Genomic DNA, 16,599 nt, shown 5'->3' with positions numbered 1-16,599 from the left:
ATCACATGGGCTTGGGCCTTTTTGCTCTATGGCCGGCCACCCTATTGGGCCCCTTTTTTTTTTATTTTTCCTAGCCCAATTACTTTTGGTTAATATTTTGTAATTCACGAAACTAATTTCCAAAATTCCAATTTTTTCCTTAGCCTTCCTCAATATTTCCGCATCAATATTTTTCATGAACAACATATATATTAAGATCAAATGTTGCCTTATCTCTTACTAGTCACAATTATCTCGATTTATCCAAATGTGCAAAATACGGGATATAACATCCTCCCCCCCTTTAGAACATTCGTCCTCGAATGTTGAATTAGTCTTATAGGGTCTTACAAGCATTTCGGGGGAATTTTCTTTATAATCATCATATATAGTTCACTCATCAATCATCATAACCAGTTTAGAAGTTCAAACTACCTGTAAATATCGGGAACACGTAAGGGTACTTCTTCGTCATTTCTCCTCCAGTTCCCAGGTCACCTCCTCCTTAGCGTATAAATACTCATAGGTAACATAACTGCCCTTGTACGACTTGTATAACGTATATTCGATCTTAGTCACAGTCTTTCTTACTCCTGGTTTTCTCCGCTCTACATATTCCTCCCGTCAAATTTATGAACTACACCCATAATTCCACACATTGTAAGCATGAAATACAGGAAACGAGGTCATAACCGAAGTAGGGAATACAACAAGTTAGTACAGTAATCAGAAAATCACACGGCTTGCCTTTCTATCATAAATCATGCATGTCCATGTCATATCCAATTCATTATGGGGGCTTAGAAACATAAGTGAATAATCATCATGTACGTGTGCATATAGACCGTATTCCATACTACTACACTCTAACCCTTTTTTTTTTCCAGACCTGTTATTCGAATTTCTACTCAGGTAGTTTCATGCTTTTCCTGTCGTCTCCTTTAGAGGTTTTACTCACTCATATTCTTTCCCTTTGACATTTCCGACACTTCAGATCTCCTTACCTTCTACGCACTCATTTTCTTTCTGCTCCCAGATATCGTTGTGTTAGGACTTTTCAGCCTTAACTAGTAGTAAATTCAGTATCATTTTACCTTGTAACACTTGAACTATATCTTTCACTTTGTCCCTTAAATTCCGTTCAGTTAATGTCTTCCGTAAATCGTCGCACTGGTTGCTGGGATTCACCTATCGATCAATACAGTCACAAATGGGGTGTCCTATGCATACATATACATTACTGCCATTTCTTTTACAAAACACTTCCAAACGCTATTTAAACTTACCCTGATTCCAAAGCTGTGTTGTGCTTTCTTCTTCTTCACCGGCCTAGTCTGCCTTAGCCTTCCTGACCTCTTTAAGGTTTCTAATCGCTCCGCATATTCTAATTTCCTTTAGGTTACCCCAAATTACCTATTTGTCTCTTGTATATATATTTGTGGAAATTTTAATACACTTCTCAGGGGGTCACCCATCCCAAAATTGCTCTGGCCCTAGCACGCTTAACCTCAAAACTTTAATGCATTATGATGCGTTAATGCTGGTATAATTGCACCCACTTCCCCGCACAACCCTTCTCACGTAATCTAGGGCAAGTCGGGGCCTTAACAATTTCCGAAAGGTTCTCGTAATGGGTCCCACTCCGATCTAAAGAGGGTCCTTTATTTTTTTTGATTATGTAGTTACCGACTTAGCCTTTTAAATTCTCAACATTCACTTTTTATCTGTATGAATAGCTACCTCAAACGGTTCTATCTATTCGGGTTTTATCCCAATTCCACTAGTAACCAGGGAAAAATATATTTATCAACACATATACATTTCGGAAGAAGATAAGTAGTATACCTGTAACTACATCTGGTAACGCCTCCTGATTCTACCGGCTGGCCAAAGCATATATGCGGTTCGAAGGACCGCTAGAACCGGGAGCTCCGTCACGACCTCTACCGCGGCCTGCCGGTGTCGGCCGCATAGCTACAGAAGGGGGAGATGAACCAGCAACCGACCCAGTGGGCTGGGCTGAACCACGGGAACCGTTCTTAAACGGGCACTCCCTCAGAACATGGTCCTGACGGCCACAAAAGAAACAGGCACCCATAGCACGATAACACCTCCCTAGGTGAGGCTTCCCACAGTAAAAACACCAAGGCATGGGTGGCTTTGACTGACTGAAAGCTCTGCTTACTTGCGAACCCGAAGCCCTGGAACTTTGTCCAGCTCCTGAGTATCTCGTGCTATCGAATCTCTCTCTAGTAGATTGCGGGGGTGCACTTTGCGTTGGCTGAGAAGACTGTCTAGTGTGCTGTTGAGGCTGCCCGCCTCGAAACTCCCCAGAATAACCAGCTGGTCTAGCCCTCTTGGGCAATCTCCTGTCACAATCCTTATCGGGCTGACGCCCTCTATGTCGGTCCTCCATTCCCTGTGCGTATGCCTGCAACCGTGCAATATCCATCCCGGACTGAGATGCCATCGCCATACAACTATCAACCAGGTAATCATCCAACCCTATCACATACCGGTGCATCCTGTCGGTCATATCAGCCACGATGGTGGGCGCATATCTGGCTAGGGAGTCAAACTCTAGGCTGTACTCCCGAACACTCCTGCCCCTCTGTCTCAGCTGCAAAAATCTGTCAACCCTCGCTCGCCGTATCTCGGGAGGCAGAAAATGGCCGAGAAAGGCGGCTGTAAACTCATCCCATACCGCTGGAGGAGCATCCTCGCCTCTGGACAGCTCCCATGACTCATACCAATTAACCGCCACATCACGCAGTCTATATGAAGCCAGCTCGACAGACTCAGTCTCAGAAGCTCTGACTAATCTCAGCGTACGCTGCATCTGTCGAATGAAGTCCTGGGGATCCTCCTCGGGTTTCGACCCGTAGAACTCTGGGGGATTGCAGGTCAAGAAATCACGAACCCTCAAACTGTCGCGTCTATCCACATCATCACCCCCTAGCCCGCGTCAGTGAGCCTGCTCTGCTACTAGCCTCGTCAATAACTGTACAACATCTCTCATCGCCCTGTCCTCTGCTCCCGGCTGAGGAGCTGGTGGCTCGGGCGCTAGATCCTCTGGAGCTAATGGTGGAGCCGCCTCCTGATCCATGGTGGCAGCGGCTGCTGCTCTAGGCTCCTCTAATGGTGGGGGTGTAGCAGAACCTGCTGACTGGGGCATAACCTCAGGCATAGTCTGGGCACGGGCCCTGGTAACTCCCTGGGCCTGGCTAGTCTCTCCAACTGCTGCTGACTTGCCCTTCTGGGCAGCTGTCGCTTTTCTCGGAGGCATCGCTGAAAACATAGAAATCTGTTAGAAAAGAGCCACCCTAATAGCACAGGTCTATCGCACGATCTAAGATCCAAAGAAAGGTAACACCCTAAATGTCTTGTAGCCTTCTGTTTATAGATGTGGTGCACAACACACCGATAAACAAGACTCTACTAGACACGGCCTGTAGACATTCCGAGGACAAACCCCTCTAATACCACTTTTGTCACGACCCAACCCCGTGGGCCGCGACTAGTGCCCGAGATGGACACTCGTACATACCTACTAACCAAATTTCACTTGCGTTTACATATTAAGGATTTCGTGCATACAAAACCATATACATATCATTTAGGTCGTCGATTATATTATAACACATAAATCGATCAGATTATCGTAGTATATGGAAAAAACTGGACATAAACCAGATAAACATCACTGATCAAACGCGACCCATGACCCACATACATGTCTACAGGCCTCTAACAAAGACAACAGAAACATATGACGGGACAGGGCCCCGCCGTACCCCTGAATAGTCATATACACATAAATATGTACAACGGAAAGATCTATACCAAAAGTGTGGGCTCCGGATCAAAGGAGCACTCCAAAGTAGCAGAATGGGCACCCTAGACTGGCGGATCACCACAATAAGCATCTGTACCTGCGGGCATGAAACGCAGCCCCCGAAGAAAGGGGATCAGTACAGAATATGTACTGAGTATGTAAAGCATGAAATACAAAAAACAGAGCCATAACCGGAACAACGATACAAAAGTAAGTACATTATCCAGATTACCATAGCGCTATTTTCCCAATCACAAATCATATATGCAGATGTCATATGTCAGAAAAGTGCAGACCCAGAATATCAGAATGATTGTTTTCTAAACGCAGATCGTATATGCCGAAGTCATATGTCAGAAGAAGTACGGATCCGGAATGTCAGAATAATTGTTTTCCAGACACAAACCAAACATCTTAGAATCATATATCGTATATATACAAATAACAGATCCCGGCCCTCTAGTGAGGGACGCAGTGAACAGAATCATATAACAGATCCCGGTCCTCTGGTAAGAGACGCAGTGGACAGAATCATCAGATGCCAAAATCAGATACCATATATGTATGTAACAGATCCCGGCCCTTTAATGAGGGACGCGGTGGACAGAGTAATCAATGCATGTCAGAATCATGTACCGTATATGCAGATAACAGATCCCGGCCCTCTATTGCGGAACGCGGTGAAAAGAATCATCATATGCCATCCTGGCCGCCATACCCATATCATCATATACAAACATACATATAACAGAACCCGGCCCGCAAGGGAGAGGGACGCGGTGAACAATGCAGAGGAAGATGCACGATAACAGAATCTGGCCCGGGGCGCAGTGAATAACATACTGAGGCTTGCACGAACAGAGCAGTAAGAACCCATATGCACACATATCCAGACTCAATAGATACGTACACTTACCGAAATTTGAAGATCATAAACACATCCCGAATCAATCGAAGTTAGTATGTGAGAGTTTCAGACACTTTTACCACAGAACCTTTACGGACATTCAAGCAAATCCGAGATCTCTTACGGAAGTTAGGGACATCAAAACTTACAAAACTCTTTAGAAACAAAATTCTTTATGCTTATCTCGTTATTCATTCATATAATAAGCTCGATTATATCGAGCGTACCCATATCGAAAGTGGACAAGAATCGTAGACAACTCGGAACAGCTCAAATAGAGCTTCAGAAGTCATAGATACGTATCAAAACCATATGCATATAACTGAATGAATAAATTCCAAGACTCGATGGACAAATATATTTACCGACATCTGAGGACTCAGAAACAAGTTTCGGGTCAATAGGAATTGGTATAAGAAAGTTGCGAGCTTTTTGAAGTAAAGAACCTTCTAAAAACATTTCATAAGCCATATTTGGAAATTCAAGTATCATTCATATTAGGAAACTTTCGAGTAACATTATGGATCAAAACAAATGAAGACTTTAGGACCATATTGACGTACCAAAGTATTCATCAAAGACTTTAGTCATCTCGATTTTCTTTCGAACAACCTTCGGAAACATAACAACTAGAATCTTCGAACATCATAAATATGTATCAAGCCATATCGAATAGCTTATGGAAGTCAAAGATATTAGCCATCCTAGTGGCTCTAAGAATAGGATTTTCTTTAGAGGCATACATATACGTTATTGGTTCACTTCATAAAGGTCATGCCAAAGAAGGAAAGGTAAGCTTTATGTACCTCGATCGCTCGCTAAACAAATCCCGACTCAAGTCTCGGGCTCTCCAGTATCTACAATAACGTTATCAATTACCAAACATTAGCTACAAGTACTTAGAAATTCAATTCTAACTAGTACTTGTCTACAGAAATTTCGGCAGCATCTCCCCTGTAAATTCAACATCCCCGAGAATTTAACTCGGCCAAATTCATCAACAACCATACCAACAATACCAACAACCATGCTAATAATATCAAGAATCAATTTAAATTGCATTCTAACATTAGTAACCTTCTCCTCTACGTAGCTTATCACATTCAATTCAACTACGTACATTCAAGCCAATATCAACGCTCACATGTTCATTACTAATCCAAGGTCATTCAAACACAATTCAAGAACATTTCAAACAATCTATACAATATTCAAACAATCCCACCAACACCATATTCCACCCGAAATCTCCACAAATGCAACAAGACTACAACGTCACATTATCTTCTTCCAAATTCATCAACAACAACAACAATTCACACTTTAGCAACTCCACTTCCATAATTACATAAAAACCATATTAAAATCACATAAGTTCCTACAACAACCTACAACCAATTTCCATGCCAACTTGAACCATTAGTCTTTCATTTACATCATAGAGGCCACAACAACACAACTAACATGCTAAATAAAATTAATTCATCTTCCTCCACCCAATAGCACCACACGGCCACACACACACACAACATTTCTATGATTTTCATTCAATTTTACTCACTACAACATATATAAATCTTCCATAACATGTAAAAGAATAGAAATTCTTACCTTTTCTTCAATATTTCCACTTGAATAGAATTTTTGCACTTGTCACAAAAGTAATTTTCTTGCTCTAATAATTATACCACGTTGAAGAGGGTCTTGAAATTAGTAAGAATTCAAGAAGAAATTTATTTTTGGACCAAGGATGGAAGGCTTAAATTTTTTTTTTCCTCTTCTTTGTTGGCCGAATGGCCCTTTTTTTTTTTTTTTGTGAGCTCTCAACTCTTTTCTTGAAAGTTCTTGAAGAATGAATAATTGTGGCCCCTTTTTCCTTTTATTACATGGATTTAATTTTCACATGGGCTTGTGCCTTTTTGCTCTATGGCCGGCCACCCTATTTGGCCTTTTTTTTTATTTTTCCTAGCCCAATTACTTTTGGTTAATATTCTAAAATTCCAATTTTACCCTTAGCCTTCCTCAATATTTCCGCATCAATATTTTTCATGAACAACATATATATTAAGATCAAATGTTTCCTCATCTCTTACTAGTCACAATTATCTCGATTTATCCAAATGTGCAAAATACGAGATATAACACAATGACCCCACTAAGTCATAAATCACACTCCGAAACTAATCGAACTGTTGGAATTTGATTACGCGCATGTTTACCCAAAAGTCAACTTTTGGTCAATCATTTTCACTTATTCAACTTAAAAACTTCTGAATTCCTCAAAATTAACCAAGACTCATCTGACCACCTCAGGGACCATTCCACCTATCCCCACAAGTCAAAAACACTGCAACGACATTGCGAAAAGGGTCTACAGGGGTAAAAAGGGTAAAATGCCTAAACGACCAAACAGATCGTTACATCAGATACCAATTAAACAATCGTTCATCCTCGAACGAAGGAAGAGAGTATGAAGGCTGACGGTAACTAAGGAATCTTTAATATAACAACACAGAAGCCTCTACAACACGAAGTATGCCAAATTACTACTCATTCAACTTATCAGTCAAACCTTCCTCTAACTTGGCTAAAGGTCTCAATTTCTATATTTCCGTACTCGAATTTCTCTCACAATTGATTCCCGCATATAAGAACTTCTTTTGCTGGAATTCTCTGATTCGATATAGCCATACCTCTGAACGCGATCGATAGGTCCCACAAACATTCCTCAAAACAACACAAACCTTTAGATATAGACATAATCATAGCCCACTCTGAACCGGTAAAATATTATGATTTCGCCAACCTTTCTTCCAACCTTCTAAAGCCGTTCTTCGCACCACAATTTCTTAAAAACACATAAACACAAGCCCGAAACCATGACTTACTTTTGCCAGAAAAGAATTCCTGCTTTATCGGAGCACTCTAAGAAATTCCATCAAACTAATCTTACTCCTAGCCGACTTCGGTAGTTCCAAATCTCCTTAAACCTTCAAATCACAATACAGGAAGCATACGACTGAATACCTCACCGAGCTAAGTTCGTAGGAAACCATTTGATCACTCTAAAGACCTCTCGCAACCATAGTACCTCTTCAAACCGTTACCAAGTACCGACGTAAACCATTTTATCTATTTGAATAGTTGCTCTTGGTAAAATATCATTAAGTCGACGCGCAAACCCTGATAAATCTCGATAAACCTGTCATACCTCAAATCTGAACTGAAACTCATCGAATCCGTAAAGGTGATTTACTGAGAATCCATAAGTCCTCCTGTAGATATGAACATAGTCCATGAAGTTCTAATCAACCAATACTGACCCGAAATGACTCCACTACCCCTGAATACCATCAATAACCATTCAAACTGACTCCAACTTTTTGAAACTAATCACAATCCTACCACACCTCTATGGTGGCCAATTCTAATCTTTTCCTCATGCAAAATCGAACATGCCTGTCACTCTTGAATCCAAAAGCTGAGTCCTACCCAAGCTGTCAACTTTGTACCAAAGAATTATACCGTATGAATACCCGATACGTAGATCTGATACAACCCTGAATTGTTCAGCGCAAAACTTGTAGCCTCATATAATACCCCTTTAACCATCTAATCTCCTATTGTAACACTTCGATATGCTCATGACAATTCTGAAAGTATCAATTTTTACAACTACCGCTCAAAACCTCACACAACTACTCCCAAGTCCTTAATATCCAAAAGAACTTACCTAACATATCCATTCAATATTACTTGCAACATAATGCACTGCCACAAATTTGGTCTCATCTCAAGAATATAAATTTAGCCCTAACATAATAGGAATTTTTGCAATCCCTTTCTTTTAAAACCACACTAACTCATCCCCTATAGGGTGTTATGAAACTATCCAACTGTGTACCACACAAGCCACTTCCATAAGTCTTAACATATTGGTTACCTAAAATTTGCTTCTCACAAGTCGCTGATCATGAAACCCCACAGATTTTCATCATATCACGTAGCCCATTTCTGTGGACTCCCTTCTTTAAGCTTGCTCAACAATCATACCTCATCTGAATTATGCAAGACAAGAACACCACAATCTATATAAACCCAAGTAATCCCAAAATGTACCTTATTCTTACCGATTCTCACTCAACTATACCTTTTCTTGACTTTCAATTCCTCAATTTCTATCAGTTCACTCTTACCTCCACCATCTGACCATTTCTAGAAACCACTCACTAGAATACCGTATAATCATAATTCTTGCAAACTAGCTGAGTCAATCCTACAGATAGTAGAGTACCACATACTCTACACACTAGAGTTCCCTTAACTCACTCAACTCTAAAACCGAATACTCTCGAAATCGAGCGTATCGCATACACAGTCCTACTAATGTCCCTACATATTTCCACCAAGGTGCCTTTTACCACATTCCCTTTACTCAAATTCCGAAATGTTCCCTACAACTCAAATTAATTTGAACCTCATCATTGATTTACCACTTCGAACGTCCCAATTGTCGGACTAAAACACCTCTAACCATTCGTACGATTATCCTCTTCATTCGATCAACTCAACCGAGTAGCAACACCAGTAATAACAGGAACTAGCCGAAACTAGGACAACATGTACAAGCTCTCAACCCTAATCCACCATTAGATGCAATGCACGATAACTCCTTGAGTACTATTACTTTGCACTTGTCTAACACTAAAGTCATTCTTATTAATTGACAACCGGCTCCCATTGGCCCACGACATAACCAAACTTACCAACTCAACACTGACCCTTATGTATATTTTACCATGCGTGACCGTAACGTAACCCTGAAATCAACTAGCTCTTGATCCCATGATCTCCTTATCATTCCTCTAAACACAACGAACCGACGAACATACAACTTACTAAAAGATCAGGACTACCGCTACACGATATCTTAAGTCTCCACTTGCCACTAGTAACCTTGGTTTTCGATCTAGAATCAATAACCACTTTCCTGGAAGAACCCACAAACCACTACCATATATTCACGTCGAAGCCCAACTTAACTTTTGATGACCGAATACGGAATCCACCCTCGTTTCGATTGCGACCTTATCCTGACAAAATACGATAGATACCAATTTTTCCATACTAAATAACTGATTAGTCTATCCAAATCCTCTTCCTTATGCCTGCGTCACATTAACACGAAAATTACTCAAATTAAAATACCCTAAGAAATCGTACTTCGCTACACGTTTCCCACAAAAATCACCCTTCATGTCCTTATTCTCAACTTCTCTTATCCGATGATCCGTACTGGACTTATACTCGTCCCCGGATATCGACATCTAATACCATACCACTGATGAATAGTTAACCTGTCATTGGTACACCTGTGTCACACAAACCATCATAATACCTTGACAATGTTGAAACTTTTACCCAAACCAATCATATCATCGAACAAATAACTCTTGTTAAGACATAAATGCACTTTTTCCACTTTCGAGCAACCCAACGCTGAAAACATGGAGATCATTTAACTCTTCGCACTATCTTTTCCATTTCTCAAGAAACCCCCATAATAAACGAGTCTTAACCACAATCCCACACAACTGAAACCTCAAGCTATAGCTAGAAACTGAACTTGGTTACGCGTCTGAATCTAGATGACACATCTCGTACCATAACAAGATACATCATAACAAAATCGCTCACATAAGAATTTAGCATGAGTTTCCACCTTCCGTGGGTGATTAAGATAAAGACATTCAAATACTTATTGGAATCAACTAGATACCAATTTGAATGAAGTAGCATGAAGGAAAGAAAGAATTTAAAGTTTCCTAAATGTCTCATAGCCTCTCGCAAATAAGTACAGAGATTATCGTACCTGTCACGACCCAACCGGAGGGCCATGATGGGCACCCGGAGCTAACCTACCGAGCACCACATACATACATACATCTCACATCCATACCTAAGTGGGACATAATGCTAACTTATAGATATCATAAGCTGTATAGAACACAAGCCCATAGATAAAATACGTCGTGAAGCTGAAACTAAGTATATAAGCTGGACCAGACTGTCATATAAATCTAACTGTACATACTGTCTACAAGCCTCTACTGGAGTACATGACATAACGTGGCTTGGACAGGGCCCCGTCAAACCCATGCAAATGCATATGCAACCATGCTGACTCACAGAGCAACTTCGGAGCAAGTGGAGTGCCACGACACTACCTGCTGAGCTGGTATCCTATTAGAAGATTCGTCAACCTGTATCTCAAAACCTGCGGTCATGAAACGCAGCGCCCCCAACAAAGGAACGCCAGTACGGATAATGTACTGAGTATGTAAAGCATGAAAAACAACATAATAGAAACATGAGAGTAACATGAGACATGAGAGAGAAAATAAATCTGCACATCTGAGCTGTTCCAATGGACCAATGATATGCATAACTACTATGCATCTGAACTGCCTCTAAGTGCTAATGATATGCGTAAATATTGTGCATGCATGCATGAGGTGTATATATATATATATATATATATATATATATATATATATATATATATATATATGCGTATATAAAGGCCGGTCTAGCAACGGAGGGCATCCCATCGTACCATATCGGCCGACATCATCATATCATTATCATCGTATCATCATATGACCAGCTGATCATGTGGTAGTGCGTATATAACGCCGTCACCTGCCCCATACCCCATATATATATATATATATATATATATATATATATATATATATATATATATATATATATATATATTTGTAGTGGGTCGTATTTTTTTCGATTCGTATTTGCACTTCCCTCATTTAAAAAGGAAAGTGTCCTGGGGAAGTACGGTTGTCAATCGAACCGAAAAAAAGGAAAAAATATACTTCTACGTGGATGGTGCTCTAAATGGATATTGTTTAGAGTCGCCACCTAATTTTTAGGAAATTAGGAAAACCAGTTCAAAAAGGGTTCATTCAAAACGGTTAAATTTTAAAAGAATCCTAATCTAATCAAAGTTTGGGTAAGGGTTCTGGTGATCTCCCGGAGAAGGTGTTAGACACTCCGGTATTAAAGATCAGTAAAACACCACGTAAGCCCACCCATTTAAGTTCTAAGATTTTAAAGAGTTTTAATTTAAGTGTAGAAAATAGTTTAAGGCATACTATTATTGTCCATTTGTTAACTATATTTTTGTCAATTTTAATCAAATTTTAGTCCAAGTTATTGGAAGTCAAAATCAGTCCATATAGTCAATAGTCCACAGGTCTTTATAATAATCCACAGGTTTTTTTAATTTTTTGTTTATCCAAATCAACCCCTATTTTATAATAATGATCATTTTCAGCCCAATATACATACTAAAACAGTCTGTTTCTATTTTTAAAACTACGCGTTATATTAATTTCCCAAAAATAGGTTTTGCATAGTATAAAAATTGAGTTTTGGCGACTTTAAACATGGGATAATTTTTTAAGGGTTCCAATTTATATATGAATACACAAGTGTAGAATTCAAATGCATAAATAAAGAGATAGTGGTATTGGGCCGACCAAGCCCAATAAGAATATCTTATGCATTTCGGAAAATCCTCGGGTCCAAAACGTATGCTCCATTTTTCCTCCAAATTGGGTTGAATAGATCTAGATACGTTAGTGGGCCTCGTTGGGACCCACTAATGGGTTTGGATGGACAAGAATACAAACGGGTATACAAAATATTAGAATACACTCATAAACCAAACTAAATGCACAAACTAAAGCCTATAATAATTATTACATAGCCAAAAAAATGAATCACAGCATTATTGGACCAAACCCATATGTTAAAACTAGCAGCAGTAGACAATCAGATGGTCAAGGTAAGAATTAGGCCCAAAATAGTGATAATAATAGTCTGGGTGCGAAATGCGACTGACAAGCCCAAGCAACAGGCCCAAAATTATTTCTTTCCTCAAGTTTTCTAAGTGCCAAGCTATAGTATACATAGTATACCATAGATATACTTACTAGGATTACAAAGCAAAACTCATGAGAGGCATACCCTCTATACACCTCAATATACACCATATACCCAATGCATATAAATCCTTAAATACTATCTTAGATCACACAACAAATTTCAAATCTACCCAGTAATCCCACAACCCCAAAACTCATGCTTTAGATTATGAAGCTAGGCTAAACAATCAAGCAGAGTTTCAAGGCTAGCCATCACAAAACAAAAATGCCACAGAGTAATTCAACAAACATAAAATAAGGAAACAAACAACTTCAGGCAATGCAAGGATAGCTAAGACAAGGAACAACAAGTGTTTTGAGGCTTAGAAAGCAGCAACGGCACAGTTAGGAATGGCCTAACAAGTTTCAAGATAGCAGACAAGTAGCCACAATAGTAGAGGGGTAAAGAAACAAGGTAGTACAAAATTGAGAGGTGAAGAGAAGAATCAGGCCTAGGTCCTAATCAACATAGTTCAAGTTACTAGTAATTATCGAAGATAGGATGATGAATTATTTAGCCCAGAATTCATTTCAATCAAATAGGGAACTTAAACCAAATGCCAGAAAGTCATCTTCTACCAATTCACCACTTACCAAAGAGTCAACAGAGGCAAACTTCACAGTCTGAATTCATTTTTACTATTTTTTTAGCTTAGGCAGGTATCAGTATCAAGTGGACTCCAAGTGTAAGTTCTTAATATTCCCTAAACTTCTAAATCCTTTTTTTTAGATTCAGTCATTACTCAAAAAGATGTTGAACTAATTAACAATTTATGAAAATATTAACAGGTTCTTAAAATGATGGTTTAGCTTTGTTCCATTCTCAAGATAGGCATATGCACAAATACAGAAACCAGGCAAGGCCTTAAGGTGCAATTAGTAGTTAAGACAAGATCCAAAGCCATAATAAAGTAAAAGGAAAGCATGGGACTACCCGATTTGATTCTTCGAGTTAACAAAGAACCAATCGACCAGGTTCTTGTTCTTGAAGCGGTTTGATGGGAAGATTCAATAAACAGATGTATCTCAAGTTGTAGGCGTAGGATTAAAGTGATTCAGAAACTTTGTGAAAGATGACGATTTGAACTATAAAAATAACTATTGAATGATTTAAATCAAGTCACCACTTGAAATCAATTAACGTGATAAAGAAACACCACACGCAATTGAAAACAAGGTAAAGACTATCACCACCTTGCTTGGAACCAAAAATAAGGATAGAGAACAAGAAACAGAGAGAATAACTCTAATGCAAAATTTAGGTTTATGCTAAAAACGTGAATAGTGTTTAACAAAGAATAAGAACCCTTTATATAGGCCTAGGGTCTCTTCTTTGATGACTTCAACTCCCTATTCTACTCTAGAAAGGAAATAGCTAAAAACAAGGAAAGTAAAATCCCTATTCTACAAGGCAAGGGGAAAGTAAAACCTACTAGAACAAGGAAAACAACTAATCCTAATTTGAGAAGGAAATAATTTTAACTTGCCTTCTTGGGCTTGAAATCATCCTTGGGCTTCTTGAATTTGAAGACAAGTCCACATACCAATTCTTGGGTTCACAAGAGGTTGTTGTTGATGCCCTAAATAACAAAAGCCCAATATACCTTCTTAATTTTCATCATTCTCCCCTGGTTGAGAAAGACTCGTCCTCGAGTCTGAAGGCTCAATAAATGGTGCAAGATCAGCTACATTAAATATCGGGGATACCCCCATAATCTTCTGGTAGCTCCACTCTATAAGAAATCATGCTTGCAACTTTGGATACTTTTGTTTAGGAAACCTTTCCTTCCTGAAGTATACCCACACTAAGTCTCCCACTTTAAAGAGTTGTTTCTTTCTCTTCTTATCAGCTTGTTTTTTGTATGTTTTTGTTTGCCTCTCAATCTTTTATAAAACTTTCTCATGAATTTTCTTTAACTCTTTAACTCTCTCATCAGCATCTCCGCTAAAAGAATGATTTTGAATGAGATGAGATAATTATAAGGGACCAAGAGGATTCTTACCATATACCACTTCAAAAGGAATCTTTCCGGTTGTTCGATTCACGGACTTGTTGAAATCAAATTCAGCCTGCGGCAGCAATGACTTGCACTCTCTTATGTTCTTCTTAACCAGACTTCTTAATAGGGAACCCAAACTCCGATTGACTACCTCTATTTGTCCAACCGTCTGAGGGTGATAATACGAACTATACTTCAACTCTGTACCAAGCTTAGCCCACAAAGTACGCCAAAAGTGATTTAGAAACTTAGTGTCACGATCTGAAACAATGCTTCTAGGAATACCATGCAACTTGACAATATGGTTAAAGAACAAAACAGCCACATGTGTTGCATCACTTGTCTTTTTGCATGAGATAAAGTGGGCCATCTTAGAGAACCTATCTACCAGGACAAAGATAGAATCCTTACCTTCTTGGGTTCTTGGTAATCCAAGCACGAAATCCATGTTGATGTGTTGCCAAGGTGTTGTGGGAATTGGCAAAGGTTCGTATAACCCCTTATTGATACCATGCATCTTTGCCATTTTACAAGTTTCACAACGTTCAATTAACCTCAAAATATCTCGATTCAACTTGGGCCAATAGAAGTTTTCTTGAATCATCTTTGATATCTTAGAATGGCCAAAGTGACCAGCTAATCCACCCTCATGTGCTTCTTTAACAATGGACTCTCTTAAAGAGCCTTGTGGTATGCAAAGTTGCTTGCCATAGTAAAGAAAACTATCTCTTATCAAGAACATTCTTTGTGGACCTTCCAAGCATCTTGTCCAAATGAATCCAAAGTCTGGATCAGCCTCATAAAGTTCCTTAATATGGTCGAATCCAAATACATTAGTTTGCATAATGGAAAGCACACGTGGTCTTCTACTAAGAGCATCAGCTACTTGATTTAGTTTTCCAGCCTTGTGCTTGGTCACAAATTGAAAATTCTGAAGGAACTCTACCCATTTTGCATGCCTCGCGTTGAGTTTTTGTTGATGATTAAGATACTTTAGTGCCTCATGATCAGAATATAGAACAAACTATCTGGGCAGCAAGTAATGACTCCAATGTTGCAAAACTCGAATAATAGCATAAAACTCTTTGTCATAGGTGGAATACCTCAGCTTAGGTCCACCCAAGTTCTCATTAAAGTATGCAATAGGTTTACCTTCTTGACTAAGGACTCCTCGAATGCCAACACCTGAAGCATCATATTCTACTTCAAATAGATCATTAAAGTTTGGTAACTGAAGGATAGGAGCTTTTGTCATCTTATTCTTGATCAATTCAAAACTCTTTTAGGCAGCTTCATTCCACTTGAATATGCCTCCCTTCAAACACTCAGTTATAGGAGCAACCAATGTGCAAAAAAAATTCTTAATAAACCGTCTATAGAAGGACACCATTCCATGAAAGCTCCTTATGTCTGAAATTGACCTAGGAGTTGGCCAACTTAAGATTGCCTCTATCTTGCTTGGATCAGCTTGAATACCAGCACTTGTTACTATGTAACCAAGGAAGCAAACGCTATCAGCATAAAAGATGCCCTTCTTGAGTTGTGCATACAACTTCTCCCTTCTTAAGGTTTCAAAAACCTTCTCCAAATATTTCTCATGTTCGACTTCCTCCTTGCTAAAAACTAAGATACCATCAAAGTAAAGAACAACAAACTTCCCCATGAATGGTCTAAACATATGAGTCATAAGTCTCATGAATGTGCTCGGAAACATTACCAACCAAAAGGCATTACCAACCATTCGTACAAGCCTTGGGTAGTCTTGAAGGCAGTCTTCCATTCATCATCTTCTCTCATACGAATCTGGTGATATCCACTCTTCAAATCAATCTTAGAAAAGATTTTAGCACTATGCAATTGATCAAATAGATC

General features: G+C 39.2%; 1 protein-coding gene across 1 annotated transcript; it reads right to left on the bottom strand.

The window, feature by feature from the left end:
• Positions 1–16,009: 16,009 nt before the first annotated feature.
• Positions 16,010–16,390, bottom strand: LOC132619908 (uncharacterized mitochondrial protein AtMg00860-like). The gene has a single exon (XM_060334662.1). The coding sequence runs from the start codon at positions 16,388–16,390 to the stop codon at positions 16,010–16,012; it is 381 nt and encodes a 126-aa protein (XP_060190645.1).
• Positions 16,391–16,599: the final 209 nt, after the last annotated feature.

The sequence above is a fragment of the Lycium barbarum genome, chromosome 11 (assembly GCF_019175385.1).
Source record: "Lycium barbarum isolate Lr01 chromosome 11, ASM1917538v2, whole genome shotgun sequence".
NCBI lineage: Eukaryota > Viridiplantae > Streptophyta > Magnoliopsida > Solanales > Solanaceae > Lycium > Lycium barbarum.
This window is presented reverse-complemented; position numbering and strand designations above follow the sequence as displayed.